The sequence below is a fragment of the Vidua chalybeata genome, chromosome 15, assembly GCF_026979565.1.
Source record: "Vidua chalybeata isolate OUT-0048 chromosome 15, bVidCha1 merged haplotype, whole genome shotgun sequence".
Classification (NCBI taxonomy): Eukaryota; Metazoa; Chordata; class Aves; order Passeriformes; family Viduidae; genus Vidua; species Vidua chalybeata.
Window position 1 is genome coordinate 3,919,145 of NC_071544.1, and position 17,777 is coordinate 3,936,921.

General features: G+C 40.0%; 1 protein-coding gene across 2 annotated transcripts in view; it reads left to right on the forward strand.

Annotated features, from left to right (window-relative positions):
- The window catches only part of SLIT3 (slit guidance ligand 3), a 472,224-nt gene that overhangs the window by 18,016 nt on the left and 436,431 nt on the right, over window positions 1-17,777 (forward strand). For both annotated transcript variants that reach the window (XM_053956603.1, XM_053956604.1), the window contains exons 2-3: window positions 3,522-3,593; window positions 6,136-6,207. In XM_053956603.1, coding sequence (XP_053812578.1) covers window positions 3,522-3,593; window positions 6,136-6,207 — 144 coding nt within the window. The remainder of the gene's footprint in view (window positions 1-3,521; window positions 3,594-6,135; window positions 6,208-17,777) is intronic.

A 17,777-nucleotide genomic window follows, 5' to 3' on the forward strand; every position in this document is an offset into this window, starting at 1 on the left:
AGGCTCCGAGCTGTCCGGGATGAGGGGCTGCGATTGCCAAGGCTGGAGAGCCCGGAAGGGCTGAAGCACAAAGTGTGAAGAGACAATTGGAGTTATTTCTCCAGTCATGAACTCCATCCAGTCCAAGGGAGAGGGTGGGGGCTGAGGCAGCGTCCGGATGTTTTGGAAGAATTGAGTGGCTGAAGAGAATAATTATCAACCAAAATTTAAATAATGTAGCAGAGCAAATCTGTGTGCTCCTGGCATGCTCCTGGGAATGTTGGTGCTTTAAGACACTGAAAAGTCTGTCTTAAATTCACTTGATTGTCTTTAGAGAAGAATGAAAGATGAAGCAATTCAGAGGAATTATTGCAATGAAGCAGGATTTGCTCCAGTTGCTCCAAGCATCCCTGTTTGTAATAAGTGTGTATGTTGTGTGACTCAGTCTTCAGCATCTACAAAATATGTGTTGAATTAAATTGTTATTAGAACATAGCAGGACATGTTTATGAGTAAAGCTCCCTTAATAGTTCATCTGAACTCACTTTCATGATGTCTTGTACCATTCTAGTTCAATTCATGTTTCTATTCTCACTGAAATAATTCCTTCCACGTCTGTTTTCTTAAAGCTACCACTGTATGTGCACTGTTCTTAGCATGCTTTATCCTACAAATTATGCTAAAATAAGTTAATAAATTGATAAGGCAGACCTAATGTCAAGAGCTTTACCAAAGCTGGTATAGATATCATTTCTGATTTCTTTTAATTGAGTGATAATCAGCTTTGCTGCTGACACTCCAGAAGAGATCTGTATTCCTTAATGTAATTTTCTTACATGTTTTTAATTGATTAGACTATCTTATTTGAATGTGAAATGACCAAGAGTAGTAGCTGGTCCTGTGGGAGAGATGTGTTGAGTAGGATTCAAGATCTTCTTGGCCCCACATACTACCCTAAATGCAGGAATTCTGCACAATAAGAATATTATGTAGAATTATTTCATTTGGACATAGATACGTGTTGAAGTGAAATATAAATAAATTTGCCTGCATGGTATTATTTTCCTCATATCTTAGACACAGATGATTTCTTTTCCAAGAAATCTGTTTGGTTCCAAGAGTCCTTTTGAACACTGATGTGTTTGAAAGCCAACCAAGATTACATGTTAAGGTTTAGCTCTTTGTAGTTGAAACCCACTAGTGAGCCCATAATCAGCTGCCAAACTTTATAAAGGAAACATAAAATATTATGTTGCCCACAAATACCAGCTGTAAACCACTAATGTCTGCATTAGTTCAGTAACTTCAGAGTCACAAAGTTTAATTGACTAATGGGGTAACCTGTGGCAATCTGCTGCTTTGCAGCAGCATTAGACCTACTGTGAACAGGAGGAGGAAATTTTACATAGTTCATCACAGTTTTAGTCTGTTTTCCTTCAAATGGCAGATAAGCCTTGAGGCAGAGCATGCTGGAAAAAAGCAAATGTTCGGAAGGTAAACACTGTTTTTTAAAACAGACAGAGGCTGCAGTTACAGTTTGAGCAGAGTGAACTTCGTGAGGAATGTTTCACTTAAGGTTAGGGCATGGTGCAAGTAATTGGAATAACAGAAATGGAAACCTTTCACTTAGACACTAAACTTTGTAAGTGATTAATAGGATGATTGATAATGTGCATACAGGATAGGCTGTGCCAATCTGCTGGAGTAGAGGAAAAAGCCATCTCAAGATATGTGTTGATCAAGGAATGTTGAAGTCTTTCAGAACAGAGAGCTGCAGATTTCCCCAGGGGAAGAATGTTGAGTGTTCCTGGGGAATTGTGCTCGTGTGTGGGACTGCTGTCTCAGACTGGGTGTGGTGGAGAGGTTGCTGTGTGGATGGCAGGAGTGGTGGTTCTGCATGCACTTGCTGAAGCCAAGTAAAGCTGTGCTGGGATCAAGTCTTACCAAAATACACAAAAACCGGGGCCATGGACACGGTGTTGCTCCATGTCCCTTGGCTGGCTCCTCTCTGCCCTGGGGGATTCCAACCAGCTTAATGCTGTGTTTTGCTAGAGCTTCTCTGAGATAAAGGGAAAGCTTGTGATGGAATGCCATGAAAAGCAGATGGGGAACAACATGCAAGTCAAACACCAGCTATTTACGCGTTGCTTACTCCAGACGTAATTCTTTCCAGTGTTTCTTGCAATCAGCTCACTGGCACACCAGTGAGTAGTTAATGATGCACCAGGGTAGAAGAACTGAACTGAGAGCAGAAGAGGAAATTAGGCTGGAAAATCTGAAGGATGTAGGCAGTAATTCAAAGGTATTCTTGGGGAAAAGCATGAGTCAATCAAGAGGATAAAGACAAATGGAAGAGAATGGCTGGTACAGGCAGTGAAAGTGCCCTGTACAGGCTTGGTGGTTCTTTTCTTCAGTGAACTTTTTACAATACAGCTGACATAAGTCAAGTAGAGGTACAGGCTGTCTTGTGCATATAGCTGAAACACAGGGACCTTTTCCCCCTAATTTCCTTATCTTTATCCTTACTTTCTATCTGTGCTTTCCAGACAGGAGAATGTTTCTTGTATTACAGAAATGCCTTGTGCTAAGATGCATGAACTATGATGCTATGGTTTGTAAAATCTGTTTATAATCCATTTTATGACTTAAGGATTTTATTAGTATTATTTTGATGTCTGTCAATAACCATTAGAAGTAGATTCCAATATTCTTAAACGCTTATTTCTGTGCTCTAGTGCACGACATACTGCTTCAATCCAGTTAAGGTCTTGTATGTTAGTCTCATAGAGAGATTGATGCCAAATGTTTGAAAAAGTTATGCCAAAAATATTATACATTTTGTGTTTACATGCCATATTTTTGATGGCATGAAGACCAGAAAGGAAGATGAGCTGTTTGTCTTGTCCCTTTTGGATAGCACTAAGTCAGGGAGAGCAGTGTGGACAGGACTGAAAACCATGAAATAACAGGCCAAGTAACAGGATGTGCTCAACTGACAGAACTTCAGGGGTTCTTGGCAAAGGCAGGTCTAGAGGGGAGAAAATGGCAAACCAGGTCCTGTGGCACCTGTGAGTATTCCAGACAGCTGGGTAGGAGCACACAAGGAGTCACTGAACTAAGCTGTCCTATTTTCAGGCTCTGTGTGGCCAAAGTTTCTGCAGCAGGTTGGACTCACTTGGGTTTAGAATAATAATTTTGGGGCCCTGTACACTTGTTTCAGTTGTTTTGTACTTCAGTTGTTTTTGTAGTTGGGTTTTGGGTATACACAGCCTCTTACAGAATAGTAGTCTGAGGGGGAAAGAAGCATAGAGTGAGCACTGACACTAGAACTAAAAATGGGAGAAACTTTTTCTGTGAGAACAGCACAGAGGAGGAGGCAAAATGCATCAGGATCGATGACTTGCTTTTTGAGATTTTAATGCAAATGTTTGTTTGGAGAGTTTGAGCAGCTGGTGGGTGCTCCAATGATGCAGCTCTTTCTGCTAATGGAATTTTGGGTGTCAGTTATAGTGTCTGAATGCTGCTTGCTTTTTTCTCTGCAGGGATCTAGAAAAAAATAACATCACAAGAATCACAAAGACGGACTTCACGGGGCTGAAGAATCTTCGTGTCTTGTGAGTATAACACAAAACTTGTTGGGTTTTAACAAGACTATTTTAGGGTGCTACTACTTAGAATTTCCTTAATTCCAGGGATCAAATTCTAGTAACTTTGGTACATTATTCAGTTGTTGGTATTCTTTTAAACCAGGCAACCTGAGCAGTTTGTCATGTGTAACAGTATGTTTTAGTTCTGTACTAAAGTGACTGTAGTTGCAGAGCTGTTCAGTTGTTTCTTACTAGCTTTGAATAAGCCATGTGCTAAAGATTTTGGTCTGCTTGCAGTCACTCATGCAAAAATCACTTATATTGGGACACTAGAAAATAGGGCTTTTAGGTTTTGGCCACTGTGAGGTACAATCCCATGAACAGCATTTTGCATGGTCTTAAGCAGAAGTTGATCAAGAATAGCTGTAGAACTTGAACAGAAGGAAACTGGTGAGGTTTTTTGGTCTAGTATACAGTTATAAATACAAAGATTTCAGGTGGTGCTGTCTCATGAGCTCAGTATCTGTCAAGAGCTTAACCATACCTGTTCACAGGCCTTGAGCATCAGGCTGCAGATTTTGTCATTCCCGGTTTCTTGTTTTCTCTACATGAACCTCAAACAGCACTACTGAGTTAGTGATGAAAAGTTTTCCTCTGAGTATCTTCTAAAACAAACCCTTAAAGCTGCAACTGTTGAACTGTTACAGTTCTTTAGGGATAATTCAAGTAATATTTGAGTCCTGCTAAGGAAAAGGTGAGTCTTTGCTCCTGCTACCTTAACACTTATGAACAAGTTGTCATATACTAAGGAAACACCTCAAATCTATAGGAAGACTTTTTGTTCTTGTGGTGTTTCTCTCATCTCTGGCAGAGGAGTTGTTTAGATTTCCTTGGCTCCCATCCCAGCTGTCAATACCATTTTGAGAGTCTATTAAAATACATGTTCTATACTATATTAATGCCAGTAGTTGTTTCAGTTTGGTTGGGTTTTCATGGTGTCAGACATTGCCTAATGCTGCTGCAGTCTTTTATGCCTTCAGGAATAACCAAAATGTACAACTGCCATCTTTACAGCTTTTTTGGAGCTTTTGTCCTGTGTTCATTCCAGGTTTATGTAACTCATTTGCTCAGACTTTGAGTAGTGTGGTGTCTGCCACAGAAGTCACTGGAATAAAACATCCTTCAGATTTTCTTAACTTTTCTTTAATTTCTCTTATGTTCTCTTCATAATTCTGTTACTAAACCCCTATTTTCCCCTTTTTTTGTTCCCTGCTCTGTTTGCTGGGGGGTGCAGTGGGAATACAGAAATCTGCAGCCTGTCCCAAATTCCTAGAAAGGTAGCCTAATCCTGTTTGCACACATCAGAATGAGGACTCATAGCCCTGTACAGCAGGAAAAAAATTCTCCAGCCTCAAGCAAACACCACACATTCAAAATACCCCTTTGTGCTCCTTCTTCTTGCATCCCCTCCAGCTTCATCCCTTTCCCTTTTCCTCACACAGTTTTCCTCCCTGTCCTTTAAGCAGCATGACTCTCCTGTTCACGTGCTGGAGTTCTGTAGTTTTCTATTTTCATCTTCTTGGTGTTACCTGTGCAATGCTCTCTCGCTGTCTGTGCCCTCAGCTCCAATCCAGTCAAAAGCTCTGAGCATCCTCAGAGGATTGAGGGCAGAGGAGTGGCTCTTGAACAGGCAGGAATAGTTTTTCCCTGCTCTTCACTGGGTGCAGACTGTTCAGAGGTGTTTACACAGAATATTCAGAGGTGTTTAGTGCTCTCACAGAAGCAGGAATGGGTGTGTGTGGAGGGAGGGAAAAAGTCACTTCAGATGGAACTGTTGGAGTCTCTTCCTTGGCTTCCACTTCACCTATCAACAGCATTTCTGCTGTGGCAGAAATTTTGGCATTTCTGAATGGCAGTCATCCCCTGCACACTGCAAATCAGAGAGAAGTCAGTCTCCTTTGCTTGTAACTTGTCCCAGAGTTGGTGTCAGGTGGAGAGAAAAGCAGGATCAGCCCCAGTGGAAAGCTGGACCTGTCCCAGGTGTTTTTGCACAGTTTTTTTTACAGTGGGGCTGTAGAGAGTTTGGTCACAGCTGCTGTTCCTGAGGGTGGAACGCCTTGGGAGCACTTACAGAGGATTTGCTCCAGAGCAAGCCTGAAATCAGTGCAGGATAGAGTCTGGACAAAAATTACATTGCCATTGAGTGGGCTTCTGTTGTGGGCTGCAGAAATCACTTACCTCAATTATGGCACACAAATATCCTAGAAAGATGAGGAATGTCCCAGGGATGCAACCACCAGCCTCCAGATCAGCACCTTTCTGAGCAAAATGTGGTTACAGAAGTTTAGGAACAAAACTATTTACCAAATGTGGAGGTCAGGAGGAAAATTTGGAATCAATTTCCTGTTAGTGACTGAGAGAAACAGTGCTCCTCTGCCCTGATTATTTTAATAATCTCCAATTAAAACTGGTATTGATACTTAGGTGAAAAGCATTTTGATAATGTTTGAAGAGAAGTGGGGATGCTTTTATATTTTGTTAAAATTAATTAGTATTTCTGGAATTGCAGACACTTGGAAGAAAATCAGATCAGTGTGATAGAACGTGGAGCTTTTCAGGATCTGAAACAACTTGAACGGCTGTAAGTATCTGTATTTATACCTATGGAAAAGCTGCACATTTTCCACCTCACTGTTAATGGTCATCCACAATAGATAATGATAATAAAATTAACTTTCTTTAAGAAAGAGAGAGATGAGTACCCACTTAAATTAAAATATGCTCTTAAAGACAGCTGAATTTACATTACACGATAGCTAATACTTGAAATTAAATGTAGAGTGACTGCCAAGAAAATAGAACTGGAAGTGAAACCAGAGTCTCAATAACATTACCAGAAGGACATTATCTGGACAAGTCTTAAAATTGGTATGTGAGAGAAGGATTTTTTTTTAATAACAATTTCATATTATTGTATATTTTTGTCTTTTATATATGTCTATGCTGATGGAAATTTAATTTTTCTCCTTTGAGAACCAGAGTGTTTCTAAAACTGCCTTTATATTTAGTTTTCTGATTTGCTTCATTTCCTCGGAAGTAGCATAACGCCAGTGATAGCCGTGGATTCCAGGATATCATGGAAAACTTAGTGGAGGATGGATTGTAGATTTCCTCTGCTTTTGATAGCAATTAAGCTTTTTTTTTTTTTTTTTTTTTTTTTGGAGAAGGTAAATATAAGATGTCTCAATCAGGAATAGCAAACTCCTGGCCCTGCAGGAGTATAAATTTAAATATTAAAAAGGACAAAGTTAATTCTGCATCCAATTGCTGCTCCTAGTTGGGTGTGCTCCTTTTCATCATCATTAATTCTGTCTGTTTATGGTGAGAGCAGAACAAAATGTTGTAAAACTGAAATACCTTGGCAAATTTTTCTTTGTTAGAAGTAGGTGACCAGAACAATATCACAAGCTGGTTTGGAATGCAGGCTTTTTATGCTTGATTGGTAACTGTTATCTGCAAGGCATTTCTTGTAGGACTTGTTATTTTCCCATTGATATTTTCTAAAGCAGCTTTCAAGAGTTAAGTGCCCACTAGCAATTATTCAAGAGAAGTCTGGAGTATTGAGCTAATGCTGTACTAAAGCTGTTTCAGATGATCTCAGGATTAGATTTGAGTGGTTTAATGAGTGTGCTGAACATTTAAAATTAATTTACCCAGTACTTTTGTCATGAATCAGAAAGCTCCATCTATGGCAATAAGGGAGATGAGTCTTAAATTCTGATTATAACAGACTTTCACTTATATTCAATTAGAAAGTACTTTCAGGTGCAGAATTTTGCCATAGCTGATTTATTTCAGCAAAAAACCCCACCTAACTTAATTTTCTAAAATTAAATATAGCCTGACATTGTAAAATAGTTTTTTTTCATATTATATATCATCTTGAAGAGTCAATATCCTAACTACCAAGTCCTAGTTTTAAGCTCATTTTATATACATGTGTATACATCTATAAATAAATCTTTCTCATACCTATATTTAGATAAAGATTCACGTAGTTAAATTTTGAAAGAGTTTTGAAAAACTTCCAGGAGAAAGGCTGGCTATTGGTAAGCAGGAACAAAACTCAAGTGTCATCTGTGTGTTTCTGCAGAGCCTGCTCTGCCAGCAAATGAAAACAATATATATTGTGAAAGCAGAAGGCAGGAAATATGATACCTTTAATAGTGTCTCTTTAAGTCTGTGATGTTTGAAAGCCTCAGCTTTTTTTTTTTTCCTCCCTGTACAAACTCTTAACTTGGCCTGTTCACCATACTGCATCTCTGCTTCTCTTTTAGGATTGCCTGTCATTAAAATATTTCCTAAATTAATGTAGTATGAAAGGGAGGTCTGGAAACTTGCAAATTTTTTTGTATTTTAGCTTAAATCATTTTTAGGACAAAACTATAAATCTGGCTTTTTTGCTATGAGTAGGCTTTGGAGAATGGACTGTGGAAAGTTTGGCGTAACTCATAAAGGCTAAATTGCAACAATTTAGGTAATATTAAAGCTATTTTATTAAGTATTGTCAAACATTGGAAAATGTTAATGAAGAAAGTATGTTGGTTGCATTTAAAAAACCCTGGCTTTTTTCCATTTAATTTCTTTCAAATAACAAATAAAAATCACTTACATTGCTTCGATTTTTGGAATAATGTTCTTTTTTGATCTATTGAAGTGGATGCAAAAGTAATCATTAACTTATTTTTAAACAAAGCAGCTGTACTGGGTCAAACTTTAAAGAACAGGAGTAATTTCTATTCCTGGCAAAATACCACATGTAAAGGTTTTCATTCAAAGTAACAGGGGAAGTATGTTCCACTCCTCTCCTCATGGTAAGCTTCCAAAGGGCTTAGGCTCAGGTGAATATTAGAGCTCATTTTATTTTCACTTGTCTAGACACTGAAGCACTTCCATCGTTATTATCTGAGCAAATTAGCAAAACTTTGTTTGACGTGTCCTGTAAAAGTAAACTTGAAATAAAATGTCTTTAGAGCTGACACCACTGCTGCCAAATATGCCGTGGAGGTGGCCCTCCAGTTATTTGGATTTACTCTGATTTTTTTTTTGTTTTGTTTTGGTGGGACATTAATACTTAAAATGCAAATAAAGGAGGACATTTTCAGAACTGAATATTGGCTCCATAAAATCTGGCCATATCAGTTGAAGAAAGAACATCATGCAAGGTCTCTAGAAGTGACAGACAGCACAAAGCTGAGAAATGAAGCATTGTGGAAGGGGAAGGTAGAAACCACTTATTTTTTTGGCATGTTTGTACTCAGCACTTGGAAAATGGACTCTAACCCAAAATTCAGTGTGTTCAGTGTAAGTTCTGCTGAATCCTAAGATCCAGAATCCTGAGAAAGAGCAGTGGTACTCACCACAGCGGAAAAGCCAAAATGTTTCCAGTGCTTTTATTGCAGCAAGGTTGTACAACTTTATTCCAGAACATAAAGATTAGTGGTGAGGTCGCTGACCCCTATTTTGGATTTTAGCATTTCAGTTTTATGCTTTGCTATTAACACAGTGTAGGATTTTAAGATAAATGATTATGAAATCTCACGTGCCAAGAGGATCAAGAGGCGAATTGGTGAGCCTGAAAGATGAACTGACATTTCTTCCAGAGCCAGATGTATGTCACACATTTGTGTGAAAAATGAGGCAGGATATAAGACACCAACAGATCCTGACTTTTCCACGGCCAACTGCCAGAAATTGTCACGTAGCTCTGTAATCTTCAAAAGAATGGACTTTGGCTGATGGCTGCTTCTTTCTGCTCAAATTAGTGTCTTTAGCAAGCATAAAAGATCTCAACATCTGAAAACACTAAAACTGTGTTTTTGTTGTTTAGGGGAGGGGGGGAAATGTATAAGTGTGGCCAAATCAAATCTTCTCAAAGTTGGGAAAAATAATTAGCGCTAAGAAAATAGCAAAAAGCTAGAATTCAGATTTTAACCCTGGTATGGTTTTGGTTTGGTGTGTGTGAAGACACAGGTCAAAATGGAAATTATGTTTGATTTTTAACTGCAGTGATGCTACTGTGCATTGAGTCTTTGTAAGCAGCTTCCCAAATGCTTGGTTGAGGTATTAAAGTGTATTTATTTGGCACAGTGCACTGTAAAATCACTATTAGTGACCAAAGATGCTAAGGAAAAGAATAAATTGTTATGTGGTGCTTCACAATCTGGATTTCATAAATTGAGATTGGACAGGCTTTAAAAAAATCATGCAATACAAAAAGCATCTTCCACAATTACCATGCTGCGTGGAGAGATTGGTAGGTGCTTCAGAGTAGCAGGGAAAGAAATAAAAGCACTGGGCAGCTCTTTGCTGCTGCAAACAAAAGGCAATCCTTGGCAGCAGGGAGCAGTCCGTGGTGTTTACACAAGGCTGTGCAGTTTGAGTGTTCCTGCTGGAGCTGCAAGCACTACACGTTCCAGAGGCCACATGGGTCTGTGAAGATGTCACACAGGTCAAATGTAACCTTTCAGGAAAAAAAATCTTTACTGTTTTCAGTCCCCATTTTCCTGTGGCATGGTGGGTAGCACATCCCATTGGAAACCTGTGCTCCTAAAGTGTTTATCTGGAAATGCAGGAGAAATAAGGCACCCTCAAGTGGCTTTGGAGCTGTGCCTGGGTATTTAATTGGTTTTATCCATTGTGTGTTTCCCTCTTGCTGCTCCAGCTACCACAGGTGGGTTGGTTTAGTACCAGGTTTGCTGCCAGCCTGCCCAGGAGCTGCTGGAGGTGTCTCTGCAGACTGGAGCGATGGATTTCTCTGCTTTCACACCAAAGACAGCAGCATCCCCCTGGCTCCTGAGGATCTGGGTGTGGGATATGTCAAAACGTGAGCTGCACTTCCCTGCTGGGCAGAATCACTGCCACACGAGCTGCCTTCATGGGGGAAAACCAGTCCTGTGGTGTCTAATCCCAGGTCACAGTCTGGGTGTCAGTGGTGCCATCTTTTGTAAATGGAGGAAAACTGTTTCTATCAGAGGCCACTTGTAAATTGAACCACTCTTTATGGGAGCTGGCAAAGAATAAACAACACTGAAATTCAGTTTGTGACACCTGGAGGTGTGTTCTGGTCCCCTGGTTAGAAGGATAGATTAGCACTTCTTGTGCTGCCTGGGAGCTAAGCAAAATAAAGCTCATTGTTGCATTGGCTGACGCTGCAAATTTAAGTAATACTTATTGATATTGGTTAATATTTAATTAATATTGTTGATAACATTTTTCCCCACATCCTCTGAGAAATTATTCCAGTCATAAAAAAAGGAGATCTTGTAACCAGTATCTAACCAAGCAATCTCTCTCACCTTGCATTTTCAAGCAAATTTAGCATTGCTTTTCAAATGAGTGTCTGTGTGACTGTTTACGTTGTGAGAAGTCCAACATGAGGAGCCAGAATGTTTTGGGTGGGAGTATCTGACAGGGTGTTATTGGTTTTATTCCTGGATGCTGATGGGACAGTCATGGAGAATGGAGCACTTGGTGCTGCAGAATTTTTATAGTATTATTTGAGTCCCTTTCATTTGTTTTTACTCTCAAGTCTGGGTTTTGTTCAGGGCTTCCCCTTCAGACATCATCTCTGAAAAATACATGGTAAATTAATGAATTTATTTGGAGGGACTAATTGTTTTAAGTTGCATGGATAGAGTCTGACTACTTTGTTCAAGAATTGTGTTAATTTGGAGTGTGGCTCTGCAGTTTCTTGAGGCTATAATGCAGTTTTTACTGCTTAAGGGTGGGCCATGCCATCATCACTGCTTCATCTGCTGTTTTCTGACCCTGATAGCAATAGAGCAGCAGTAACACCCTCATGTAGCAGCTTTCCATGTTCACAGTTCCTTCCTCGTGTCATTGCCCAGAGTTGCAGTTTGATCCTGCTCTGGAGGGAGGCTGGATCCCCTCTCAGTTGTACCCTGGGGGTGTTCACTAACCCTTCCTACAGAGTGCACAAATCAGACTCTTCACAGGCACCTCCACTGAATACACCAACCCCCCAGCCAGCTGAGAAACCCAGATGGAAAAGGTGGAAGGCTGGCAGAGGGGGATGATCCACCCTTGCCCTGTGTGCAGCTGCCCATTGGCACTGCTGAAATGGGATGTGGAGCTGGCTGGGCTGTAAGTCAGCCCCAGGAATGGAGATTTGCTGATTTTCACTGGATTTTCAACTGAACTGCCTCTCTTTCCCAAATCTAATTCTGCCCCAGCTGACCTAGCTGACCACCTCTTAAGTCTCAGGGATGTGCTGGAGAGGGCCGAGGTGCTTTGGCAAGCCCTGCTGTTTTATCATGCCTGGAGCAGAGGAATTTAATGGTCTCCCAGCTGCTCTTCACCCCTGCAGGAGCTCACACTGGATATCTGACCTTAGAGGAGGCCTGGCAAGTCACCAGTAAGGAATTCCTGTTTTTTATAAGACTTGCTTAACAAAAGCCAGGCAAAATCAGCATCTTCCCTGAGGAATGTGAATTATAATAAGAAGATAAAATAATAAATACAAATTTTATTCCTGAGATATGATGGAAACTGCTATGCAAGATGCAAATGGTGGATTGCTGAGCTGTGTGCTTGATATTTTACCTTTAGAATCACACAGGACAGAATCAGTAGTGAGGACAGAGTAGCTCTTGTGGATCTATGTGGGGCAATGTGTGGCTACAAATAAAAGGATAAAAGACTAAAATAGATATTGGCAGATGGAATGTGAGTGGTGCACTTCAGTCAGCCACGGGGGAGGAGTGCAGGTGTTGCCTCCAGTCTCACCTTGGCTTGAGCTGACAGCTCACCTTTGTTAATTCTTGGAAGGAAGGAGGAAGCTCATTAATTGGGAATTGCTTTTGATTCAGCATTATGTGCTGCACTTGGCCCAAACAGCCAAAATAAATGTTCCCAGGATGTGGCTCACATGCTTCCCTTATCTGTCAATACCGTGCACTGGCTGCTCTGGAAGATTTCACTGAGATGTGTTTTTCTTACATTATTTAAGTGCCAGTAATTGAGAGAAACGTCAGTCCGTTGTGTGAGTGATGTATCAGATATGGGCAGGAATGATGATTGTTCTTTTTTTGTTTAAAGGAGCTCTCTTTTTGCTGTTCCCACACTTCAGAGATACAATCAGTATAAAACTGGGGGAGGAGAGGGATTTCCAGCTATTAGTACAAAAAGTCATTTTTTCTGCAAGGGAATGTTGCAAGATGTCTGGTACATCCATTTCCATATAGAGTCAAGATTCTCACAACAGTTCAGGATGGGAGGAAATACTTGAATAAGGCCTAGTTCATCCCAGTTCATATGGTGAATAAAGTATTCTGTCATTTATATTAATTTTCCAGAAAAAAAGTGTTCCCTTATTTTGGCTGTAGTACAATGGTAGCAACCAGGAATGATAAATAATTTTCCATGTACTGTGAGCAGTAAATGCACATCCCAAAATGAAGCAAACCTAAAGCTTTAAGACTGTATTAACATTTTTATAGTCTGAAATACATGAATTTCTCTTTGAATTTTGTTGATTTCATACCTGTAGCCACCAGTTTTGTCAGTAATTACTCCTAGCAACTCACTGAATTTTCTTCAAAAGATCTGCCACAGGGCTGAGGTAACTAGAACCTTGAAGCTAGAGAATTCATGTTATTTTTTAGAAAAGCCAAATAAAAATTTGATTTTTTTTTTTACTTAAACTCTAATAATCTGAATTCTGTTCATGGTTAAAACTGAATATTGTGTAATATAAATGTGCACCAGAATAACCAAGTGGTCTGTATTCACACAGAGACACTCCTGTAATGTCCATGCCTCAGCATCTCAAGATTAATTAGTGTTTACCTTCTCCTGCCAATAGGGGCTTGCAGGTAGGACTTGTTTATTTTTGGGGAGACAGAGTGGTTCAAGTGTAAGTATAGATCACTGGTGGAGTAAGACTGTGGTGAAACAAAACAAAAAAGCTTGAAATGACTTCTAGAAGCAAAACCTGGGTCATTTTCAGATGCCCCCAGTCTGTGTTTTGCTCATACAGAAAGCCACTGTCCTGTTCAGTGTCTTAATAAAGCTGGCTGTGGTTCTGGTCTAAGTATTTCAGTAGTTAAAACCACATTGTGAAAAGGTCAGCTGATTCTTACAAGCATCACTGGGAACAACATGACTTACAGAAGTGTAAGGAAAAGCTGAAACATGAAAAAATATTATCTGGGGCTTTTTTTTGGAGGCAGATTTGGTCATTCTGTGGGCACTGGGTACTTGGAAAAGAGCAGGGCTCAGCTGTGTCCTGTGCTCTGATCAGGGTGGTACCTCAAGTGAGAGGCATCTGTGGCTTGGATCTTGATGTTGGGGTTTTTCCCTTATATTAAAAATCATAACTTTAGCTTTTATTGAAATTAATCAAGCATTACTGCAAGCATTGAAATATCTATCTTTTCTGCACAGGTGAGCTGGTGTGGTGTGAATACAGGTTATGTGCTTGAAAATATTTTGTATTTCTTACCATCCATTTAGAAAAACCTAAAAATTACCTTTTCCTTTTCCTATGACCCTGTTGAAATTGTGGCCATCTGTCAATTTGCCAAAAAAAATCTGCATTTGCTGCACTTGGAGTTTCAGGACTGAAAATAGGTGCAGAAGTATTGGGGAAATCAATCCCCCACTCAGCCTGGCAAAACTTTCTCCACATGTCAGCTGTGTGATAATGTGGGTTCCTGCACCCCAGACACTTTTATTGGAATTGTGCTTGATGTGAGGGGCACAAACATTCTGAAATGGTAAAAATTTCATCCTTCTCCTATTGATGAGTGCCTTGCAAGGGGTAGGGCTTGTCCACACAATCTGGAGGTAAAATTGAAAAACCTGGTAAAAAAGGAACCAGAGAACCTCGATCAGCTGATGCTTTTTTCACTATCTGCTGCTTTGGGTTTCTACTGGACCATCTTTATTTAGCAAAACAAACAAACAAAAAAAAAACCCAAAACCAACCAACCAAAAAACACCACCACCAAAAAAAAAAAAGTTAAGCCTGTGTTAGTTATAAATTAGTTCAAAGGTGAATTTCTCCCACTCCTTCTTGTCCATGAGTTTTGTCCAAGAACTCTATTTCAGTGTTTATTGTTGAAATGTTGAATTTTAAAATTGTACAGTAACTGTCACTTCCTTACCCTTTGGGGACTATTCAGAAAATGAAATCGTTTTAGGAAACAACTTCTTCTTTGAACATGTGTAAAGGTGATATTTTCTAATAGGGTATGTGCAACTGGAAAAATGATAGTTCCTAGTTACTGTATTTATGTCCTGTGGGCTCCTAGAGGGCACTAATACCATCAAATTTCATGGCTTGCTCTGTCTGTAGCACATAATTATATAGTTACACATTACTCAGCCATTGCTGGACAGCCAAGCCCTTGGTTATGGCTGCTCCAAGAGCAAACCTTTTATTTCTTTTGCAAACATTATTAAAAAAAATAAAAAATTAAAAATTGGCCCCTCTTTTCTAAGGGAAGCCATTAGCAGCTCTGTCAATAGGCCAGCACAGGAGGAGTCCAAACACAGGAAGAGTTCAGGGGAGGCTGGGGGCAGTAGCAAGGAGCAGGATGCAATGCTTCAGTGAGAGGGTTTGGTTTGCATTAGTACCTCTGACCAGGGCCACAAAACAGCGAGGTTTATTTTAACAACATGAAAATAAATGAACCTGATTTCATCAAAAACGTTTTTGTAATAGGTCACTGACCCACAAGAACTCATGGAAAAACAAATTTGGGTCTCATTTATGCAGACAAGAGGTTCTGTAGCCACAGGATTCTTGAGCTCCCGAAAGCAGTGGTTACAGAGCAAGTGGGATAAGGACACTTCCACTGCAGTTAGCCATAATTCAGCTGGAATAGCTGATCAGCACTGGACATGACATCAGAGCTTTTAAACATTATTCTTTTCTGTGGCTTGTTTGTTTGATTTTAGCAGGTTTTTTTTATACTTGGTGAAGATTTATGAGGATATTTGCTTAAGCAAAACACTTAAGGATTTAGCAGTCATTTCTTCCAGATCTGTAGGAAATGCTTAAGTGTCTGTGTTACTGTTGGGTAAGAACTGCTGCATCTGTGGTCTGGAATTATTTGGGTGAACTTTATTTAGCTTAAATAATTTCATCAAAAGGGTTTTGCTTCTTTGAGCTTCCTCATATTAGAGGATTATGCTGCTTGAAATACCATAAGTGTTGGCTGAATTTCATGCTGTGGAGCACAGCAATTCTTAAATAATCCTGCTCCTGAGCAAAACGATGATGAATTCAAAGCACTTAACCTCCTTTTGTTCTTGGAGAATACATGAATATGTAGGTCTTGAAGTCTCTCTGGCATGGATCAGATCAGTACAGACTTGACTTTGCTTTTCCTGTGGCACAACTCCATTTTAGCTGTGTCTGTTGAACCGGAGCTCCCCTCAAGCTGCACCTTCCTTCCACATGGAACAGAACAAACCAATCCATGTTGGCTTATAGCTAACTTCATGTTAGTGTCACGTTCTCAGTTCCTTGGAGATATTATCTTCTCGGGATCTTTCTGCTTGTGTCAAGGTGGTCTAGTATGAGGATCCCCCCAGAAAAAGGATTTTAGGGTTCATGCAGGTGTTATGGATGCTCCATGTACATTTGCATACTTGTATTTGGTGACTCTGAGTGGAATAGCTGTTCTGCAGTATGTTAGGAACACAGGAGAGAAATGGGAGCTGCAGGGTGCTGAAACACCTCAGAACAGCTGACCTCTGCATTTGAAAACCTTCTGGGAAAGCAGAAGTGGATCAGAGTAACTATCACAGAAGCTGGGCACTCTGTTTTAGACAAGGTGGGTTTCGTGGCTGGTTACTCTGTGGCTTCCTCAGGAGATGATGTCCTTTGGCTGAGTTGTGACAGGTAATTCCACTGCTGACAGAGCAGTTGAGACCTGTTTCTATTTGATCTCTTTGAGCAGGGAAACACCTTACTGGTATTGGCTTTTTGCTTGTCACATTGGACTCAAGTGTGCAGTGTGCTCTTTGTGCCACTTCATCATTTCCTTATTCGATTCCGCTGGCTTGGGAGGCTGGAGCCTTTTTTTAAGCATCCAGTTTGATTTCAGCAGGAGATGATCCTGCTACTCTTCCTTTTTCCCTGGTTCTGCTTGGCACAGATCCCTGGGAGACAGAGCACCACAGTGCCCTGAGCATTCCTTACTATATATGGATGGTGTGGGGAGCAGGGCTGGTGTTGCCTTATTCAAACAGGAGCAGGGTTCTGTTCCTTCTGCTGAAAATTATAATAATAGTTGTACTTAGACGTTTTCCTGCTAATTGCTCACAGCAATTTCTGACTTCTAGAAATAATAGAAGCTTTCAAGGCTTGTCAACAGGGGTAGCATGGCTTGGAGATATGAATGCTAAAACTTATTTTTCCTTTCTTCATAGGCTTTCAGCCCTGACCTGGAGAGATTACTCACTGGTGTAAAAAAAGTTTAGTCATGTCTATGTTACTGTCTTAACAAAAACTGATGAAATATTAAAAGTTATGGACATTTAGGGGCACTCCAGTAGATTATGTTCCTTGGAATATGTTCCTGTTCTTTTCACAATAGTCAGTGGAGTAATGAAAAAGTAACCCTGTTTTTATCATTCTTATATGAGTGTTTTGAAGTTACACAGTGTGAGTTCCTAATTTCTTCTAATTTGACATAGGAGAACTTTCTAAAAACTTTTCAGAAACTGAGAAGCAGCTTCAGCAGAGACCATCTCTGCTTGAGGGTTTATGGATCAAGCTTTTTTGGCTTCTTTGAATGACAGTTAAAAGAAATTACAAATTTTTGTACATTAAAGTCTTGTGCAGATAAGTATAAGCTACTGTACTGCATGTATGTAGCTCAGTAGTTCTGTAAATTTGCTACTGTGTTAAGAGACTGGGCATACACCTCTGCTTGCCTCTTCTGGATTTAAAGGATTTTCTTGCTGTTGCTGTTGTCATCAATAAACACTCTGACACTGAAGAGTATTTATTCTCATCTTCACTTGGGTTGGTACTAAGGTTTCTGTCTGTTTCTGTATCACTTTAGGGCATTGATTGGATTGCAGCTTTTGATGATCACGGGAATGCAATTAGGATGTTTTTGTTTTTTCATGTTGCTTTTGGGAAAAGTTGAGATTTAAACCTGTCCCTCCTGC